This window comes from Danio rerio, chromosome 19 (genome assembly GCF_052040795.2).
Source record: "Danio rerio strain M-AB ecotype USA chromosome 19, GRCz13ab, whole genome shotgun sequence".
Classification (NCBI taxonomy): Eukaryota; Metazoa; Chordata; class Actinopteri; order Cypriniformes; family Danionidae; genus Danio; species Danio rerio.
Genome location: NC_141039.2, coordinates 8,120,772 through 8,142,851, shown reverse-complemented (window position 1 = coordinate 8,142,851; position 22,080 = coordinate 8,120,772). Strand labels below are relative to the sequence as shown.

At 34.1% G+C, this 22,080-nt stretch overlaps 2 protein-coding genes across 8 annotated transcripts; one reads left to right on the top strand and one right to left on the bottom strand.

The window, feature by feature from the left end:
• mhc1uka (major histocompatibility complex class I UKA) lies at positions 1-11,969 on the bottom strand. Of its 6 annotated transcripts, none has more exons than XR_015516190.1 (12): positions 11,871-11,969; positions 10,450-10,593; positions 8,614-8,874; positions 7,244-7,522; positions 6,876-7,160; positions 6,023-6,121; positions 5,884-5,907; positions 5,168-5,206; positions 4,935-5,066; positions 4,238-4,369; positions 1,791-4,146; positions 1-819 (listed from the first exon to the last, which is right to left on the bottom strand). XR_015516190.1 is itself a non-coding variant. In NM_001423392.3 (11 exons), coding segments are annotated over exons 2-11 (1,311 nt in total). In that variant the 5' UTR covers positions 10,508-10,593; positions 11,871-11,914; the 3' UTR covers positions 4-4,144. The 6 variants fall into 6 exon arrangements, 4 of the variants coding, with proteins under 4 accessions (NP_001410321.3, NP_001430414.1, NP_001038925.2 ...); XR_015516191.1 differs by having other exon boundaries at positions 1-825; positions 11,871-11,936; NM_001423392.3 differs by having other exon boundaries at positions 4-4,146; positions 11,871-11,914.
• Positions 11,970-12,210: 241 nt separating this feature from the next.
• tapbp.1 (TAP binding protein (tapasin), tandem duplicate 1) lies at positions 12,211-16,836 on the top strand. Of its 2 annotated transcripts, none has more exons than XR_015515700.1 (8): positions 12,211-12,347; positions 12,425-12,616; positions 12,951-13,199; positions 13,771-14,571; positions 14,719-15,573; positions 16,181-16,282; positions 16,412-16,440; positions 16,551-16,819. XR_015515700.1 is itself a non-coding variant. In NM_130974.4 (8 exons), exons 1-8 carry the CDS (start codon positions 12,287-12,289, stop codon positions 16,560-16,562), a joined length of 1,329 nt encoding a protein of 442 aa, NP_571049.2. In that variant the 5' UTR covers positions 12,211-12,286; the 3' UTR covers positions 16,563-16,836. The 2 variants fall into 2 exon arrangements, 1 of the variants encoding a protein (NP_571049.2); NM_130974.4 differs by having other exon boundaries at positions 13,771-14,130; positions 15,250-15,573; positions 16,551-16,836.
• Positions 16,837-22,080: the final 5,244 nt, after the last annotated feature.

Sequence of the window (22,080 nt, the reverse complement as noted above, 5' to 3'; positions counted from 1 at the left end):
TAAACATGGAGGTTATTTTATTAACATATAGTACAGGTAAGTGCATTCCACAAACAAATACAAATTCCATACCAACAAAAGACTAGCCCAGGAATCATTACTGAGGCCAGATAACTGAAAGCTTAAGATATGAGTCCAAACACACTAATAACAATTCTCATATACATCATCAATCTAGAAGGTAGAGAACGGATAAGAGAGAGGGGGAAATTTTCAAGTGAAAGAGTTTAAAACATAAATATATATTTGCACCAGAGAAACTTACAGCTTATGTAATATACAGTCATCTTGCTTCATTAACAGAAATTTGCAACATAAACATTTAACATTCTTAAATCCGCAGTATATCAAGGCACTCCGAGTATAACACAATCCCTCCTTTAATTAAACTGAAAAAAGTACATTCAGGACACAAACTTATGCTTTTACACTAATTAAAGGGGAACTATTATGCAAAAACTCTTTTGTAAGCGGTTTAAACACAGTTGTGTGGTAACAGTGTGTGAATATATTCAGCCTCTAATGGTAAAAATTAACTAATTCTATTTTTTAGAATCACATTTGATTAAAAAGCAGTGTGCAGAAACACTTTAATTAACATTTTCCCGTTGTACATGTTATCAAAGAGGGAAACCCCCGCCCATTCGTGGCGATTCCCATAAAAAGCATAAAAAAAGTCCTGAGTGAGAAGCAGCTGTTTTAAATCTGCTGCTATGCTGACACATAAGCATTTTTAGCTTTGCCCAAAGAGCACAATCTCATTTAAATTTAAAGCGACAGTCACTAAAAGGGCACAATCTAAATCAGGGGTGCTCAATCCTGTTCCTGGAGATCTACCTTCCTGTACAGTTTAGCTCCTACCCTGATCAAACCCCACCTGAACCAATTAATTAGGACCTGAATGTCAGGGTTCTGCCACTTTGGTCTTGAAAATTCTTGTTTTGGTGGCAGAGCTCTGACACTTCTCATGTCTGGTCCTGTTTCTGTCTCTGTGTGAGCGCGCGCCGTCGTGGGTGTACGTAGAGTGTGCGCGCTCCTGCTTGACGCGGCCGCGCGCGCGCTCTGCGTCCCTCAGACGCGTGCGCTCTTGTACTCGTGTTTGTGTTTTCGTCTGTCAGCAGCATGGTGTTTCATTCCCAGCGTCTCAGTCTTGTTGGTTTCGGTTTTGGTCGGCGCTGGGATGAAGCATGCATGCTGCATATGTGAGCGCATGGTGAGTGTTTTCATTCATCGTGTGCTCGTGTCTTGCGTCTTTTGTCAAAGCACATGGCTCGGTGTTTACATTGGTCACGTGCTTTTGTCGTGTGCTTCAGTGTTGTGTTATGTGAGCGCATGGCTTGTATTGTCTCTCTGTGTCATGCGCTCTCCCGTCTATTGTCTAGTCCCACCCTCCTTGTTAACCCATATTTAGTTAATTGTGTTCACCTGTGTTTCAATTTACTTTTTTGCTTTATAATCCCCCTCATGTTTTCAGTCCTTTGTCAGTTCGTCGTCGATATTACTCTGTCTTGTTGTCTCCAGTCCTGTTTTGTCCTGCCAGCCCTGTCAAGTTTGTTTTTGCCTTTTTATTAATGTTTTCCCCTTCGGGGTAGTTTTGTTTTGCCTTTTATTTTTATTTGTAGTTTATAATAAATATTCCTTCATTTTTCTGCAATTGGGTCTGCACTCCTTTTTTTTCCCTCACCGACCGTGACACTGAAATCCTCTTGATAATTACAGACAGGTGTGTTTGATAAGGGTTGCAACTGAAATCTGCAGGAGGGTAGATCTCCAGGAACAGGATTGGCCACCCCTGCTCTAAATCAATGCCTAAAAGCGGCAGATTCAGTGTTATAAAACATTATTAGTGGGGTATTTTAAGCTGAAACTTCACATTCACACTAGGAACATCAGAGACTTATTTACATCTTGTAAAAAAAAAAGTGCATAATAGGTCAGCTTTAAACCAAACAGACACGCACACACTCACATTCATAAACCACATATAGAACAAAACTTGACAGTTTTGTTTATGAATCTTTACACTTTACACATTAAGTATCTTCGTATGAACACTTGCCAAAATTTGACTGCATTTCTGTAAAAAACAATAGCTTTAATAAAGGCACAATCAACACCATGAAAAAAGTGATTAAAAATACCTCAGAAAATAAGTGACATTTTCATGCCCTCCACCTGATACATTATTGATTAAGTCATGACATCCTTTTAGTACTTTGTGTTTTTTTTTACTCATGAAATCACTTGGCTAAATACAGGCCAATATACAATGTAAAGGTAAATTAGCAGCTTTCTGTATTTTGTGATTCATATTATTTTTTTCTCATAGTTAATTTGAAATTGTGAAGTTTGCATGTTCTCCCTGTGTTTGCGTGGGTTTCCCCCACAGTCTAAAGACATGTAGAATAGGTGAATTGGGTAAGCTAATTTGGCCGTTGTGTATGTGTGTGAATGGGAGTGTATGGATGTTTCCCAGTGATAGGTTGCAGCTGGAAGGGCATCCGCTGCGTAAAATATATGCTGGATAAGTTGGCAGTTCATTCCGTTGTGGTAACCCCTGATTAATAAAGGGACTAAGCCAAAAGGAAAATGAATGTATGAATTGCATTATGGGACCTTGGTCTTTTCACCAACAACTTTTAACCTTAAAAAATGTTCGAAAAAATGTTGATAATATTTTTAAAAGTATAAAGTGATACTAATTATTTAAACTACGCATTAAAAACAAACTACTTATTTAAAATTTGTTGAAACACATTTCTTAAGTTTTTCTGGGGGGCAACTTGATTTTTTATGTTTAATCCACAAATTATTATTTTAATTTAATAGATTTGCGTTGGGACAACATGAAGGAATTGTATGGAACCCTGCATTTTTTAGCATACACAGTAAAAGCTGCCAGTACAGCTTCTGCTATTTTAGACTTATTTTCCTATATATTATTGCTCATACATTTTATTATTTGAAACTACTAAAATCTCAATAAAAGTCACTTTGCTTAACTGTAGAGTTAAATTTTCAACAAAAGTTGCCAGAGTGGAGATCAAAGTCCCATAATGCAATACACTACCATAAATAAACGGAAAAACTTACACTTGTGAATGGGGCACAAAGTAACGAGGGGTTAAATGTAATACGGAGTTTTATGGTATTTTCTCAGGGTTAACCATGGCATGCTTACGAGGTTTACACCACAGTGTTAGCAGACGTCTTTCTGCCAATTATTAAAAAGTTTGGCGAAATTTGGATGAGAAACACAGGAGAAACCATTTCAGCAGCGTAAAAGTATTTTTAATTATAGACAATATATATATTTTTTTTAAAAATGTGTGAAAGTATGAACGAAAAATCTTATATTGTTGTGATCATTGTCTTCCAGGCTAAAAGATAAAACCATTTTGAAAGATGTAAAAAAAAAATGCACAGTGACTGCTAGCCAGTTTTAAGGAAAACATGATGCAGCAGGGTTAGTTGTAACAGGGTGTTTTATTTAAGCCTCACACTGTTGGACACCAATTAAACAAGCTAAATATCTTTAGAATATTGAGAACTTCTTAAATAAAAATTATTTTTTAATAGAAAAAAATATATTTTATAGCTAATAATGCAAATAAATGCATAATATAATAATAATTAATGGAAATTAATGTAAATAGATTCAAATATGTTTCCACTAAACAAATACATAAATGAACATACTGTCTTATGCTAAAATTAAAAAGAAATGAGCCAATTACTGAGAAAATATAGCTACAATTTACAGTAAACAGAAATTTAATTAATTGTGTGAAATCTGCTTTCGTAAGCATGTGTTACAACTAACTCTCTGTCTGTTACAACTTGCCCCGCATGTGGGGTAAATAGTAACATTTTTACTCCTGGCACATTTGATAATTGTGCACAGAAACCATAAGTCCGGCGATCAAAATGTCAGTGCTTATTTGTAGGAGAGGCTTGTGTGTTGTTGGTAAAAAATAAAGTTTATCTAACCCCATTACTTTGTTCATTATTTGACCAAAACCAAAAAGTGTTACTTTGTGCCCCGCTCTCCCCTACCTTAAACTATGTCCAAATTTATCAAAACCTGCATGCAAGTGTCAGAACATTATCAGGTTCAGTTTTCTTTGTCATATTTTTGTCTGTTTCCTGTAAGAACAAAAAAATACATCATTATGCGACTTCATTCATTTGCGACTAGGAAGTTGGTTATATAAATAAATAAATATAAGACACTTACAAAATAAAGCTGTGGTGCTGTCAGAGCTGTTGTCGGAGCAAACAGAGCTGATGTCTGATGTACTGTCTGAGCTTTTGTGTGAAACACTGTCTGATCCACTATCACAGCCAGAGTTCTTGTCAGAGTTCTCAGCTGAATAGAAAAAGGACACATTACAAAAAAAATCCAGAATACACTGCTCAAGACAAAAGTACACTTATACTCCACCTAAAGTAGTGCAAGTCTATAATTTACTGTTTAAGTCAACCTTTATGTCACTAATTTATGAATTTTAGTCATTAATGTTTCAGTTATTCAATTGGTAACTTATTCAATCTTTTTTTAGTGCCACCGCTAGTCCTCCACACATCACATACTAATATTTTATAAGGGGTTATTTGAATAATTTGATTTTCTATTTTATTTTACAAGATCAAAACATTTCTTTTAAAGATTTGAATATATAAATATATAATAACTAGAGAACGATAATGTTCACTAATGGGATTATCTAATGGAACTTTACTGTTTAAGTGTACTAATATTAGCCACATTGAGACAGAGGGCAGATCCGACCTGTTTGCTGATGCATTTATTTTAAAAAGGTATTGTAAGAAACATACACTTTGCAGGAACAAGTTTAAACCCTTTAAACAAAAAAGAGGTGAATTTTTAGTAATTAAATTTTTATTTTAATAAATAAATATAAGACACTTACGTAATAAAGCTGTGGTGCTGTCAGAGCTGTTGTCGGAGCAAACAGAGCTGATGTCTGATGTACTGTCTGAGCTTTTGTGTGAAACACTGTCTGATCCACTGCCACAGCCAGAGTCATTGTCAGAGTTCACAGCTGCATAGAAAATAGACATTTTACAAAAAAAAATTAAGAATACACTGCTCAAGATTTTTTAGGAAATTTTGGAAGATTTTAGGGAAAAAAAAGAAACTTGCATGTTTGACTCTTGGTTTTTTCAGCAACTGAGTCAGAAGCTGCAAAATAAAAAAATGTTTAGAGCAGACAAAAGTATACTGATGCTCCACCTAGAGCAGTGCAAGTCTATAATTTACTGTTTAAGTCAACCTTTATGTCACTAATTTATGAATTCTAGACATTAATGTTTGAGTTATTCAATTGGTAACTTATTCAATTTTTTTTAGTGCCACCGCTGGTCCTCCACATATCACATACTAATATTTTATAAGGGGATATTTAAATAAAAGCTAATTTGATTTTCTATTTTATTTAACATGATCAAAACATTTCTTTTACAGATTTGTATATATAAATGTTTGATAACTCTTTACGATAAGATCCCATTAGTTGTCTCTAGTTATGTTAGCGTTAACTAACAATTATCAGTGCATGTTTACATCTTATTTAAGGTCAGCTCATGAAAATAAAACTGTTCAGTGTTTGCTCACATACAGTATTCACACTATATTTTGTACCTTTGACTGTATTCCTGTATTAGTAAATGATGAAATTAACATTCACTAAAAATAATAAATATTTTAGGGAGTTTTAATTGTTTATGTTTACTAATGGGATTAACTAATGGAACTTTACTGTATAAGTGTACTAATATTAGCCACATTGGGACAGAGGGCAGATGCATTACTGTTACTGATGCATTTATATTAAAAAGGTATTGTTAAAAAAAACTTACGATTTGCAGGAACAGGTTTAAAGCCTTTAAACAAAAAAAAAAAAGGTGAATTTTTAGTTCAGTAACTTCACACATTGTAGCAGCACACACATGTGTAACACAATATATTCACAACAGCAATGACAATATTTCTTCTCACCTTTCTTTTTCCAATACACCACGAACCCAGCAACAGCAATAAACAGCAGTAGGACAGCAGAAAGTACAATGCCAATGATGATGCCAATGGTAGCAGAAGCTGATTAGAAAAAAAACCGCAGATTACTAAGAGCTTGACTATGATAGAAACCTGTAGAATTCAGCAAATACTAAAAATCTAAACTCTGAGTGTGATGCCATTTGTCTAATCTTATAGAATGTTGTCTCTGACATAATAATACATGATAAATATTAAGCATAACTTTACATAAAATGGTATATATTTACATTTTGTAGTGTCATGATCTATAGGCACTCAATATAACTGTCACCGACTCGGGCCCAGTCATCCCCCTCGCTGGCCAGCAGAGGTCATCATCGGACTTCTAAGTATTACGTCATGCTCAAACACTGATTGCAACACACCTGCAGCACATCATACTGATGATCCACACACACACACATATAAGCAGCCCAAACACTCACTCCAGTGCGAAGTCTTGTTCTGCCTTGCTGACATTACTGAGCGTTCATCTCCTGGCCCGATCTCCCTGTTATTACCTGGACTGTTTATTAACCTTGCCTTGCCTGCCCTGAACCCTGCCTTGTACCTCGACTGTGACCCAAGCCGCCTGCCTCGAACCCTGCCTTGTACCTCGCCTTTGATCCACGCCACCTGCCTCTGACCCATGCCTGCTAACACACTCCTTGACAGCCAGCCACCAGCCTATCGACCCAGTATTACTTGGTTTGATGCGAGTTTGCACACTAGTGTGTATTGTGTGCCTGTTATTAAACTGTTTAATAAATGTACTGCAAATGGATCCCTCTGTGTCAGACTGCACGTTACTTACGATTGTTAGTTCTGATTTCGTCTTCAGTCAGAATTCTTTCCCCCTGATGCTCCACCACACAGCTGAACTTGCTGTTCTTCCACTCTTCAGGTTTAACATTGAGAGTGCTGCGCTTCTGGAAGGTTCCATCTGCATTGGGCAGAAGTTCACCAAGCTCCACATCCTCATCATGATCTTGTCCATTTTTCTGCCAGGAGATCTTTATTCCACTGGGGTAAAAGCCTGTAGCATGACACACAACTGGAGAGAAATAATATTTCTGCAGCACAGACACCTGAGGAGAGACTGGAGAGAGAACTAAAATTTAATAATGGCTTACATGAATATGAAAACCTGCACATTGAAATTGTGCATATAATTTGATGCACCTGTTTTCATCAGGCTGCTCTTTCCATACTCCAAGTACTTCTGCAGCCACTCAATGCACTCAGACCTGAAGTAATTCATGTCACTTTCAATGAAGCCTCTGTCATTGTTCCACTTCTGTGTGGTGATCATTGCTTGCTGCACTGGAGTAATCCATCTCATCTCCATAAAATCCAGAGTCAGGAAATCCTCTCCATTATATCCATACTGTCTGAATGCATTTAAATTTCCAGTCTGATCATCCCACTCACAACCGTAAATTTCCTGTAATGTGTGCACACCTAAAAAACAGCGACAGATCTAATTTATCTGTGTTAAAATCTTTTTAGTCCTGAAAAAAATCAGAAAACTGCAGGCCTATTTGACAAATTAATCTGACTGGTCGTAAAAGATATGCATTAAGAAGATAACAATTTGATCTTAGGGCAAGGTTGATCATCATAAATGCTTATGCTGCCTTGAGTCTTCTGTAAAAGCTGAAAAAAAAATAATAGCCACTAGCTGTGGAGCTCCAGAGAGAAACAAGTTTTTATCTTTCTTTCTGAAGAAAGAAATACTGAAAAACAATAGTGATACTTTCTTTAATAAAATGACAATTTAACTGAACATACATCATTTAGATTTATTATTTACAATTAATTAAACATATTATCTGATCAATATTTCTTCTAAAAGTTATATAAATTAATATTTTGTTAATTAAAGTTAAATTAGTTTTTAGCTGAGAAGTGGGATCTGCTGCTCAACTGTATAGTTAATTGAGAAATTAAGGCAAGGCGAGTTTATTTATACGCCACATTTCATATACAATAATAATTTAAAGCGCTCTACATAAACAAGAATAAATGAAAAAAGAAAATAAAAACAACAACAATAAAAACATATAAACATATTAAAATGTGTCAAACTGGTTTTAAAATAATTTTAAAAAAGAAATTACGCAGTCACATTGCAATTTGTCGGCCACAGCACAGTGCTCATTCAGTAAAGGCACAGCTAAACAATTAACTTAACACTGACTGACAAAATTACACATACATGATTTAAACACGTCCTTGAAAAAACTTTTCTTTCTTAATATTTTCCTTTCAATTCATGTCCTCTTGTGTTTTGTCTTTATCCTTGTCTTTTATTATTACACATGGGGGGACATTTTGCAAATTGTGGTTTGTCTAACTTTTAATACTGGACATGTATCTGACTTGTTGTAAAATTAGCTACTTGTCTTGACCAGAAAAAAAGACAAATCCTGTATAACTAACTTAGCATTTACAACACACTTATTATTTTAATATGACTGCTACTGTTTTATATATTACAACAATTAGAAAACTTTTAAAGACAAGAACTAAGAGGATTAAAACAGTTATACCTTGTGTTTGATTGAAGCGCTCTATTGCAACTTTAATGTTGTTCTTGAATTTTGCAGTATGGCGCTGTAGAATGTTAGTTTGTTGCTCATCATATGCTGTCCCAAGTTTATCTTCCATCCACTGAAATTGGCTCTTAAAGCAGTTGGTCTTGCTGTCAAAGTACCCCATCAACTGACCATCAATGAGATTCTGTGCCACAAACTCTGGAAACTGACTCAATCCAGTTGTTGCAGTGTAATAGGCATTCCAGGTGTGCGTTGCTAAAACAATAAACAATTATTTTTAATTATCATGATGAACAAAATACAGACTATATATGTTTGTGTGTGTGTGTGTGTGTATGCATAACATTTGAATATATAATACATTGATAAACCTGGCACTGTCTTCTTAAAATAACTTTTTTATTTTTTTACCCTTTTATTGCATTTTCAAATAAATACACTTTTCATATAAAACCGCCACAACTGACTAAAGTGCAAAATAAATAGTTAACCCATGTTTGGTTCCCAATAAACGAGCTAGGAAAATGTTGATAAATGTTAATGAACAGACAGAGTATAAACACTTAAAAGACTAAGCAAGCAGAAATCATACTTATTTAAGAAACTTATTTATAAACTGCAGTTAAGTGAGCCGCCATATGAGAACAACCAGTCAAGCTAGCTGTAGCTGCCTCCTGTATTTTAATGCACCTCTGTTTAAGGAATTGCGTACAGAAGCAAGGGGCAGCCAAAAACCTTACAAAGACATATATTTCAGCAGTTATTGGTTAAGTTAAATATAAATTAAATATAAATTAAAATCAAAAATGTATTTTTTTTATAAATATGAAAATATATAACACTGAAATATATTTTATTGCAGAGTTTTGCAAAAGTCTGCCGAAATAATTTATAACACTGATCAAATGCATGCTTTTTTCATTGATATTGATAATTTCTTAAATGTAGACATGACATTTATGCCAATTTACAAGGCAAAAAAATGAAGTCTGCAAAACACATCTGTTTTTTTCTACTGCTATTGCTTAAAAATTCTGCCATAGTTGACATGAAATAATGATCAGTGATGCATTTTGGCAGTCAATGTCATCCTGAAAAAGAAATTGTTATACAATTTTTGTCAAATGTAATTGGCTTGAAAATGTTTTTGGCTGCCCCTTGCTTCTGTACAAAATTCCTCAAACAGAAGTACATTAAAATACAGGTCTACACCTAACTTTGACTGGTTGTTCTCATTTGGCAGCTCACTTGACTGCGATATTTGTAAGCCAGATTAAGGGTGATGAACCAAGAGCGTCCAGCAATTAGGAAAACATACAAACATTCATACAAATAACCATAAGACCAGCAGATGGTCTATCAAAAAACATGGGTGCCAGTTTGAACTACAGGCATGGATCAAAAAAGCATTCAATCATTAATTAATATCAGAATTTAAACAAAAAACTAAAAAGTAAGCAGAATCTATGTATAGGTACAGTATAGGCTAATGTTAATCTTGGTGGCATGAGGTACTCATAAGGTCCCTTTTTGCATTCTTTTCTCCGTCCGCCATTTTGAATGCATGAGGCAATATCTCAAAACAACAAAGTGAGAAACATACAATTGCAGACAACAACTGAACTGTACAAATGAATAATTGTAAAATTCGGCACATTGGAGGCTGGGTTATAAATGTAATTGATTCAAAACATTTAAAGTATATGTCTGTACTGGACACCGTGCATGAAATGGTTAATCTGTCTCCAAGTTATTGGATTTTTTTTTTTTATAAAAGTGATGAATACTTTATTTTAAACATCTACTTTTTAAAGAAACAATCAAACTCACCACCATCAACATAAGGTAGACAGACAACCAGCAGCAGTATGTACTCCATTTTTTGCATTTGTGTAATTCTGTCAGCCATCTTCTTTCATTCACAAATCCCGAAGAGTAAACTTCCTCTTTCCAGAGCAGATAGAGAAACCCCGCCTTCAATGAAACAGACAGGTAAATACTGGCCAATAGAAATCCAGAGTTGATGCTACATCAGAAATCACCTGGGTAATAATCTAAACCCAGGATGATTTAGAAAGTAAAGGAATGAAGATCATAAAGACATTATGCAGACCTGTGTCTTCAGTCTTTTCAGCCATCTTGTATTACTGAGTTTAAAAAATCGTTTCCTTGTTTTTTCAATGTGTTTAAATAGTCTTGGTTAAACTACTCAAAAAGTAAACCCACTATCCAGCCTTATATTAAAACCATTGTGTGTGTGCCTATTTTAGTTACTTAGTGTTTGTGTGAATATGTGCACAATATACATTGTATGTGTGGGCTTTTTATTTGAACTGTACAAGTTTTTAGAAAAAATAGATATTCCACACAAGAGAAAAATACAGGTAAAAATAATGGATTAATATAAGGATGTGTGGTCCTCAGAAACTAAGTCTACTTTTCATTTTATCAGCCTTCTATTAACAAATTCACAATGGAGAACTAATGAAAAAAAAAAAAAAAAATAAAATATATATATATATATATATATATATATATATATATATATATATATCATAATAGTTAATAAAATGCATCATGAGATGCTTTTACATGTAAGTGTATATATATATATATATATATATATATATATATATATATATATATATATATATATATATATATATATATATATATACACAAGTTAGGTTAGTAAGATTTTTATTTTTTTTTAAATACCTACATTGTACAAATTGTCAATAGCTTGTCGGTTTTCACCTCTGTGTCGAGAGCATTAAAACTAAAAAAAAATGTTTATTCAAACAACAGAATTATCTACATTAGTAATATACAACAACTGAATGTGTTGATAAAACTGATTAATATATACAGTAAAATATACCATAAAGTAACACTGACTACTATAAGCGACTTAGTCTCAAAAAGCAAATAAGCTAGAATAGAAAGCAACAGTATAATTGCAGAAGCCATATGAAGTAACCACTTATTAAAATAAGCATATGGGTTCACCATTTTCTTATAACAGATGTATACCACCGAGCTATACCACTTACAACACTATACACAATTATACTCTTTCTCTCATTCGTATTCTTGGTAAACAATCAATTAATCAAACATGTTATCTGCAAATATGATGAGATCTTGAGTCAAGTACAGCATTGAAAATAAGCTAAATTATGTCTGTTTACTTTACCCTTTGTAACTGTTTTGTAAAAATCTGCCATTTGTTTTTAACATGGTTAGCTCACCTGTGTCCTGAGCTGCACTCTGTTCCTTGAAACAACGTGATCATAAGGCAAAAAAAATCCTGCTTCATATCCATAGACGCATTTGGACTTTTGTTGAGCGCCACCCAGTGGAAACAGCTACTAGAAAAACATACATGTATTGGAGACATATAGTATGAGATATATTCCGTGTTATTTGTTACTATATGTTTAAATGATGTTACGTGAAAAATCTGTCACACGACAATTTTCTAAACTTAAAATGAATCTGGATTTTTAACGCTAAACAAGCAGCAGTTAATGCGCATGCGCCCCAAATACTGCGTATGTTTTATAGACACGTTGTGAAAGTGAAACCGTTGTGAAAGCTCTACTGTTTTGGAAACCCCCAAACAGCGCAGTCACACATAGATATAAGTTTAACCTGCAGAGCAACGATGTCTGGATTTTCGACCATATACAAGATATCAATCATCGTATTTACATTGTGTTTTGGTGGTAAGTTTTGCACGGATTGAACTATTTAATACATTCAGTCTTTGTATGATCACGGACCCTATTTGTTTCTCTTGCAGTTTGTGGTGCATGTCCGGTTCTGGAGTGCTGGTTTGTACAAGAGAAGCCTGGTCATGGAGGAGGTTTATCAACCCCAATGAGTCAAGAGAAATCTCTTATGTTCATCAGAACTGAAGCCTTCAGTGAAGAAATAAAGACTGAACTGCATCCTCCTGCAGACATCAGCTCATCCAGAGTCTACTATGTGACTGGTCAGTGATCATGACCATTTAAAGACGTGTGTGTTGACTTGTTCAGTGTTTAATAATAATAATTCACCAAGTACTCCCTTAAGTAAAAGAAGATTTGAGTAAGGTGTACCTAAATTAAATAAATATTTTTTATTTTTAATCTGATTGTGATGCTTGTATTATATAGTTTGTGCTATCTAGCTATTTTAAAATTGTATTTCATCCATTTTCTGCACCAACTAGATCCAAAACTACAGTCATGTCATGTGTAAGTGTAATGACAATGTGCTAAAATGTAAAACAACAAATACTATATTGGATGATAACTAAACTTTACTGCTCTGTCCTCCTCCAGATCCAGCAGGCACATTCTGCAGTGCTGCTCTGAATCCTCCTAAAGGCTCAGTAAATAAACCCAAATGTGAGATTAACCCCTTCATGCCTCACGCCTCTATGGTCAGATGGGCTTCTGCTCTCACTGACTCCGCCCAGAGTCCAGTCTACCTGCAAGCTGATTGGTTTTCAGTGGCGGCACAAGGCCTTGATGAACAGCTGACACTGTCCAATATTATGAGAGCGCCTTTAGCTTCTAAAGACCCGAAAGGTAAACAGTTCAGTTTCTTATATTGTGGGGGGAAAAAAACTAATTAGGAGCACCAATGGTCAAAAGTTTTGGATCAATAAGTGGGATCAAAGCTTCATTATGCTTTGATGATCAAGACATAAATATTATTATTTTTGTGGAGAGTGTTATATAACACCATTTAAAGTACCCCAGTAAATCTTTCAAAAGGAAATGTTAAGACATTTATAAAGTAAACATATAAATGTATTATAAATTCTTTTCATTCTAATTTTCTTTTCATCTAAAAATCCTAAAAAAAGTAATGTATGAAGCAGGAAATAATGTTATCAACATTAAAAAATTATAAGTCATTTATAGTAACATATTAATAATTTGTCATTGTTGTGAGCAGATTTGGCTTCATTTTAAACTGTAAAATATCTTATTGACACAAACTTTTGACCGGCGGTGGATGTTATATGTCTGTATAATACAGATACAGAGTAATATATGTATTTGCATAATGTTACATGTCAATAATATACTGTATTACTTAAACAGTACATAATAACACCATGCTCACTTCTGTTTTTCTCTCTCTTCCTCAAAGTGATCCTCAGTGTGTCCAGCAAAACTCCAGTGGTTCGCTGTAGACTGGGAGAGCCGGTTCTGCTGGACTGTGGGTTCTGGGTTGATCCGTCTTCTCCTCTTCACGGCTCTGGATTCTCCATCGAGTGGCGTTATCAGTTCAGGGGTGAAGGACGGCTGGTGCTCGCTTACGACGGCAAGAATGATCGCTTTGCAGAGACGTCAGAGAGCGGAGCTGAAATGGACATCACAGGCCTCTATCAAACAGGCAACGTTTCTCTGATCCTGGAGGAATCTCAAGTCAGACACTCAGGAACTTACATCTGCACAGTTTACCTTCCTCATCTGCTGGCACAGGTGGCTGTGGACCTGGAGATCGTTGGTGAGAGGAGCGAGTGCTTCAGTTATTATACATTTAGTGGCGGAATCACATGGTTTAGCTATCATAATGCATTTTGGATATTAAACTAAACATATGGTCAAGCCAAATATTATTCTGACATATTATTCATAGTAAAAATGACAAGTTCCCAGCAGATAAAACCACCAACAATTAGGAATGCTTGATTATATACTTTCACGACTTTGCAAGCAAAAAATGTCTTTATAATGGAAGTCAATGGGGCAAAAACAGCCACCAACATAACGAAAGGGTGGTAAATGTGAACAATACACAAGAGTTAATGACTAGTCTAATTTTAGGCTGTTGTTAAAAATATATGATATTTTCAGTCAAATTTAGCTGTGTTTTAGCCAAGACGTCTATGTTTGGACACCTGTTAAATGTCTTTTAAACCAGTGTTTCCCAACCCTGTTCCTGAAGGCACACCAACAGTACACATTTTCAACCTCTCCCTAATCAAACACACCTGAATCACCTCATCAGAACATTAGAGAGACTCTAAAACCTGAAGTTAATGGGTCAGATAAGGGAGACATCCAAAAATATGTACTGTTGGTGTACCTCCAGGAACAGGGTTGGGAAACATTGCTCTATTCCAGGAGTGCCCAAACTTGGTCCTGAAGGGCTGGTCTCCAGCAGAGTTTAGTTCCAACCCCAATTAGACACATCTGAACCAGATTATCAAGCACTTTAACTAGGAACTTCCAGATTTAAACATAAAAATTCTTGGTGTATCTTGACTGCAACCATATCTACAATAGTGACCTCTGTCTCTCCTCTCTCCAGAGCCTTCATCTCTCTCCATGTTCTTCTTTTCCTCTGCTGGCTTCATCTGTATTTATTATATTAATCTACTGTCATATCTACAGTAATAACTTCTGTCTTTCTTCTTTCTGCAGAGTCTCAATCTCTCTCCATCCATCCTTCTCCTCTGTATTTGTTATATTAATCTATAGTCACAATAATCATCTCAGTCATTAATCATCTCAGTCTTCTCTCTCTCCATGTTCTACTTTTGTTCTGCTGGGTTTATCTGTATTTATTATATTAATCTACAGTCGTATCTACAGTAATAACCCCTGTCTCTTCTTTCTCCAGAGCCTCCATCTCTCTCCATCCTCCCCTCTCCTCTTCCTCTGCTGGTCCCGGGACAGGTGCTGTCGGTTCAGTGTGAGGCGTCTGGTTTTGCTCCTCACACTCTGGATCTGGGCTGGGAGTTTACCGGGGCTGATGGGAAGTCCCTCTCTCTGGGTCAGGGCAGTGTAACGGGTCACAGACGGGCGTCTGATGGCACCTTCAGTCAGAGCAGCCGTCTGGAGCTCGACTCCACTAAACTGAGACTCGCTCGGGGCGGAGAGATCAGCTGTGTGGCCAAACATGACGGAGGAACACGACGAGCCTCTGCTGCACTCAATGTCATCGGTGAGATATAACTTTATACAGTTAAATTTATTAACCCTCCTGTGAAATTTCAATTTTAAATTAAATAGTCTTTAAATTGACTTTTTAATTTATATATAATTTGTATCATATACATATATATTTTATATCTAAATATAATTAACATTTTCTCAAACAAATGTATTCATTTCAAAGTAAAAAGTCCTGCTTCCTTAATTTTTTTTGTTAACTTTTCTAGTTATCTTAACTTCCATCAATCAAACTGACAGAAAATATCAAGTTAAACTTTATATAACTTAAAAACATTTAGATGAAACCTGATAAACTAACTAGAGTTAACATGACACAAAAATATTTAGCGTCTTGACTTTTGTCTCTTTTTACAAAATAAATGTACACAGTACACACGCTTTCGATAACTACAGTCAAAACAGACTTTTATTTTGTAATGTGGTTAATAGCGATTCATTTTCGCCCAGCACTAATAATAATGTATGTTCATGTGATTGTGTAGCGACTTGTTTTAGATCATGTCTTACAATATTTGACTTGCATTTAATCTATATATTATTTTATACTTATGTGCTTATTTTATTTATTATGATTATGTTGTTGTTGTTGATTTTAGGTGTCGCAGCTCCATCTATTGAGGACTCGATGGCGATGGTCGCTGTTGCTCTTCTTCTTTATGGCATGATCAAGTTTCTCTCCTGGACATTCAGCTCTTCTGGTGAGTTTAAAGCATGACAGTAAACTTACACTAGTCGCTGTGTGTGATTAGGAGATTATGAGATCACTGTTAAACATACAAACATGTCCATTTAAATGTAGTTATTAATAAATGTAAATTTCCATGCAGACTCCGGTGACTCTGAATTAAATGATAAGGTGAGTTTTGTTTCTCTAAGCTCTAAACACCACTTTCACTTTCAATTTTATTGAAAAAGATTTTATTAAGAACATTTTGTCTGATCATTGTGTTTCTGTTTGATCTTTAGAAGGAAAAATAAACCTGGATCTGGGATTTTTCATCTCGTCTCAAGCTCTCTGTGAAGCAGTTTTTATTGTTTTTATTTCTGTTTTTATTGTTCTCCTGAAAAGTCGTCTGAACAATTTACAGTAAAATGTTTGTAAATAATCAGATTGACATTAGGATTTTTAGACTGCTGTATCGGTGTTTGGGATGCTTTCTCTGTGTTGTAGTATTTTATATAGACTGATTTTAATGCTGGGTGTACAGATGCTGAAAATAAAAATATTAAACATACATTTATGATTGTTTAATTGTATGATTTATTTCTTTTTAATATTACACAATATCTATTTAATAATACACAACCCTTTGGGACAATGAGTTTTTTGTTAGGTGAAGAGATCTATCTATCTATCTATCTATCTATCTATCTATCTATCTATCTATCTATCTATCTATCTATCTATCTATCTATCTATCTATCTATCTATCCATCTATCCATCTATCCATCTATCTATCTATCTATTTATCTATCTATCTATCTATCTATATCTATCTATCTATCTATCTATCTATCTATCTATCTATCTATCTATCTATCTATATCTATCTATCTATCTATCTATCTATCTATCTATCTATCTATCTATCTATCTATCTATCTATCTATCTATAAACTGTTTTAATCTATCTATCTATCTATCTATCTATCTATCTATCTATCTATCTATCTATCTATCTATCTATCTATCTATCTATCTATCTATCTATCAACTGTTTTAATCTATCTATCTATCTATCTATCTGTCTGTCTGTCTGTCTGTCTGTCTGTCTGTCTGTCTGTCTGTCTATCTATCTATCTATTTATAAACTTTTATTCTATCTATCTATCTATCTATCTATCTATCTATCTATCTATCTATCTATCTATCTATCTATCTATCTATCTATCTATCTATCTATCTATCTATCTATCTATCTATCTATCTATCTATTTATAAACTGTTTTAATCTATCTATCTATCTATCTATCTATCTATCTATCTATCTATCTATCTATCTATCTATCTATCTATCTATCTATCTATCTATCTATCTATCTATCTATCTATTTATAAACTGTTTTAATCTATCTATCTATCTATCTATCTATCTATCTATCTATCTATCTATCTATCTATCTATCTATCTATCTATTTATAAACTGTTTTAATCTATCTATCTATCTATCTATCTATCTATCTATCTATCTATCTATCTATCTATTTACAAACAGTTTTAAACTATATCTATCTATCTATCTATCTATCTATCTATCTATCTATCTATCTATCTATCTATCTATCTATCTATCTATCTATCTATCTATTTATCTATCTATCTATCTATCTATTTATAAACTGTTTTAATCTATCTATCTATCTATCTATCTATCTATCTATCTATCTATCTATCTATCTATCTATCTATCTATTTATAAACTGTTTTAATCTATCTATCTATCTATCTATCTATCTATCTATCTATCTATCTATCTATCTATCTATCTATCTATCTATCTATTTATAAACTGTTTTAATCTATCTATCTATCTATCTATCTATCTATCTATCTATCTATCTATCTATCTATCTATCTATCTATCTATCTATCTATCTATCTATCTATTTATAAACTGTTTTAATCTATCTATCTATCTATCTATCTATCTATCTATCTATCTATCTATCTATCTATCTATCTATCTATCTATCTATCTATCTATCTATCTATCTATCTATCTATCTATGTATCTATTTATAAACTGTTTTAATCTATCTATCTATCTATCTATCTATCTATCTATCTATCTATCTATCTATCTATCTATCTATCTATCTATCTATCTATCTATCTATCTATCTATATATCTATCTATTTATAAACTGTTTTAATCTATCTATCTATCTATCTATCTATCTATCTATCTATCTATCTATCTATCTATCTATCTATCTATCTATCTATCTATCTATCTATCTATCTATTTATAAACTGTTTTAATCTATCTATCTATCTATCTATCTATCTATCTATCTATATATATATATATATATATATATATATATATATTCAGTACTTGTTAATTTTGTCCCAGAAATAATAAAAACACTAAATTTCTGCTTATTTTGATATAAACACTAAATATGATATTTAAAAAAATATTGATTTTCACACAAAAGCTTTTTTTGAGTTTTTTTTTTTAGTTTCTTTAAGTTCCTTCACTCAATGAGCAATAACTACAGTTCTGAGATCAGTCTTCTTAACAGCCATATTACATATAAAAACAAAACACTCTATTGAGGTATTAATTAAGTTGTAACCTCTGGTTAAATTACAGATAAACTTAAAAATGTCCAAGTGTTTGTACAATTCCGGAGAATATCTCTAATGATTTCGTCAAATACAAAGGTCAGACATAACAGGAGGATATTTCTGTGGTCATGATGACCAGAGGTGAAATTCAGCTACAGTCTTCCAGTCGCCCACAATAATGAAGAGCACACACACATACACAAAGTAAATACTTATCTACTACAAGGGATGTCTTGCTTTCTAGCAGTACAATAAATATCTATAGCAGCAAACATCTAGTTCCACATGAGAGGTCTCAGTGACCTCTTGAATGTGCCTGAAGATCCCGAAAAAACAAATAACTCGGCATACATAAAAAGCAATGAGACAGACTAAAGTTTTACTCTGAAGAGGGATGGCACTAATGTCAATATATAATAGGCTCTTAAAAGCAAATTCAACATTATTATTATATATCATAAAATGGATATGTGTGATATAATGTGATATAAAAAAAGATATGTGTTACTCCATCCTGGAGTGTACATCCATCAGAAAATCCACTCCTTCAACAATTTTTGTAAAGTCAGATAACACAAAATAATTAGGCACTGATCTTAAATGTATAACCTCAATAAAAGAAAAATATTATTTACTGTACTGTTTTACTAATGATGTAAAGGTTTACTTGGTTCTGAATGTACAAATTATTTCAAGCAGGAACCAATCATTACTCTGTATAACTGTAAATCATTAAAAATAAAGAAATAAAAAGAAGAACATATACAAACAGAAGAAGACCCAAAATAACTCAATATAAAGCTCAAATGTTGGTTGATTATTTAAACTGATGGACACCACAAACTGCACAAAGGACTGAATTTTTACCATTTTCTGAAAGCTTCATTAATGGTGTTTGCATTTGGTGCCAGAAACCATCTCTTAATTTATTTATATCTCCTGCAGAAAATGTTTTTTTTTTTTGTGATCAATGTGATTTACATGATAATAAAAACAACAAAATTAACAAAAACTTTAAAGAAACCAATGATTTTCTTTAGAGACATAATTCACTTACAACCATAAGAAAGATCTATCCCAGAGGTATATGATCCCAACAAGTTAGTGTGTGTGCGTGCGTGCGTATTTGTGTGTGTTTAGGTGTATTTTTGTGAACAAGATCAACATCACGACAATCATCATTTCTTCATCATTTCTTTGTCTCCTAAAATGCAAGAAGAAACATTTACATGTGAATAAATGTGCATGGATATTTCCCAAAGATGGGTTGCAGCTGGAAGGGCATCTGCTGCGTAAAAGATATGCTGGATAAGTTGGCGGTTCATTCCACTGTGGCGACCCCAGATTAATAAAGGGATTAAGCCGAAAAGGAAATGAATGAATGAATGGTCAAGGTGTGAAAACTTGTCAAAGAGGAAACAAACACATAATGGTTTATGGGCTTTATTGTATAGTTTTAAAAGTTTAAAAGGAAAGCATAATTCATTGTAAAACTTCTTACTTTTGCTTTCATTTTTTTTGTGTGTGTGTTTTTGATTACAGCAACCGTTCTTCATTGAGACACTAAACACTGCATATGACTGAAGTCAGCTCAGGAATGTCACTTGAGAACTTATGAATGCCGATCATCAACATTGTGCCACGTTGCATCCGACTGAAATAATGGTGGAAAACACACATTTGATCTCCAAACACATCCGTCATAATACATTTTGTTCAGCATAATTATTATTAACAATAAAAATAATTCCTTACATTTATATAGCGCTTTTCTGGGCACTCAAACCGTTTTACTCATTGGGGGAATCTCCTCATCCACCACCAGTGTGCAGCATCCACCTGGATGACACGACGGCAGCCTTATTGCACCAGACCGCACACAACAAACCAGCTGATTGGTGAAGAGGAGACAGAATGATGAAGCCAATTATGACATGGGGATTGTTGGGAGGCCATGATAGACAAAGGCCAGTGGGCAGATTTAGGTTAAACCCTTCCCTTTTTCAAAGGACTTCCTGGGATTTTTAACAACCACAGAGAGTCTGGACCCTGGTTTAACATCTCAACCAAAAGATGGCACTCACTGAGCAGTACAGAGTCCCTGTCACTATACTGGGGCATAAGGACCCACACAGACCACAGGTTGGGTCTCATCAACAAAACTTCTGACAACAACCTAGCTTTCACATGTGGTCTCCCATCCAGGTACTGACCGAGTGCAGCCCTGTTTAGCTTCAGTAGGCGACCATGTGAGAGTCGCAGAGAGCTAACTGCCGGCATTGCCAACATTTCCTTTTCAAAGTGCCAACAATGATCCAATACCAGTTCCAAAAGTGCATTCTACTATTGTTCTCCTGTTGTGCTTATAATTAAACCATGCATGCACTTAGTAATAAAACATTTCTTACATTAGACTTTGAACTCCAAAACATGCCTCCAAAACATTTATTCATCCATTTTCCTTCGGTTTAGTCCTTTTATTCATCAGGGGTCGCCACAGTGGAATGAACCAGGAACTTATCTAGCATATGTTTTACACAGGGGATGCCCTTCTAGATGCAACCCAGTACTGGGAACCACCCATACACTTATTCACACACATACACTACAGCCAATTTAGTTTATTCAATTCACCTATAGCGAATGTCTTTGGACTATGTGAGAAACTGGAGCATGTTATCTTTGGAAATGTCAACTGACCCAGCTGGCACTCAACCTTCTTGCTGTGAGGCGACAGTGCTAAGCACTAGTGGTGTAAAGTAACTAACTACAAATACTCAAATTATTGTATTTGAGTATTTTTTCTCAGGAATTGTAATTTACTAAGTAGTTTTATAAATGTGTACTTTCACTTTCCCTTGAGTACATGTTTAGTGCTTTATCTGTACGTTTACGCCACCACTTTCCTTCAACCTGCAGTTACTACTTTATTTTTTCTTTGTCTTGTCTTTTATTGTCAAATTGCATATAGGAGGTACTTTTTACTCATACTTTAAGTAATATTTACAACAGCTATACTTTTACTCTACTTGCTCTACATTTTTAGGCAAGTAATGGTACTTTTACTTATGATTTTTCAGTACTCTTTCCACCACTCTGTGGTCACTGTGTCACCCTTGGGATTTTGTATTTTTATTTAATTTTGAAATGTATTTTAAATACATTTTTAAAAGGTTAATCTGTTGATTGTGCTTTTTAT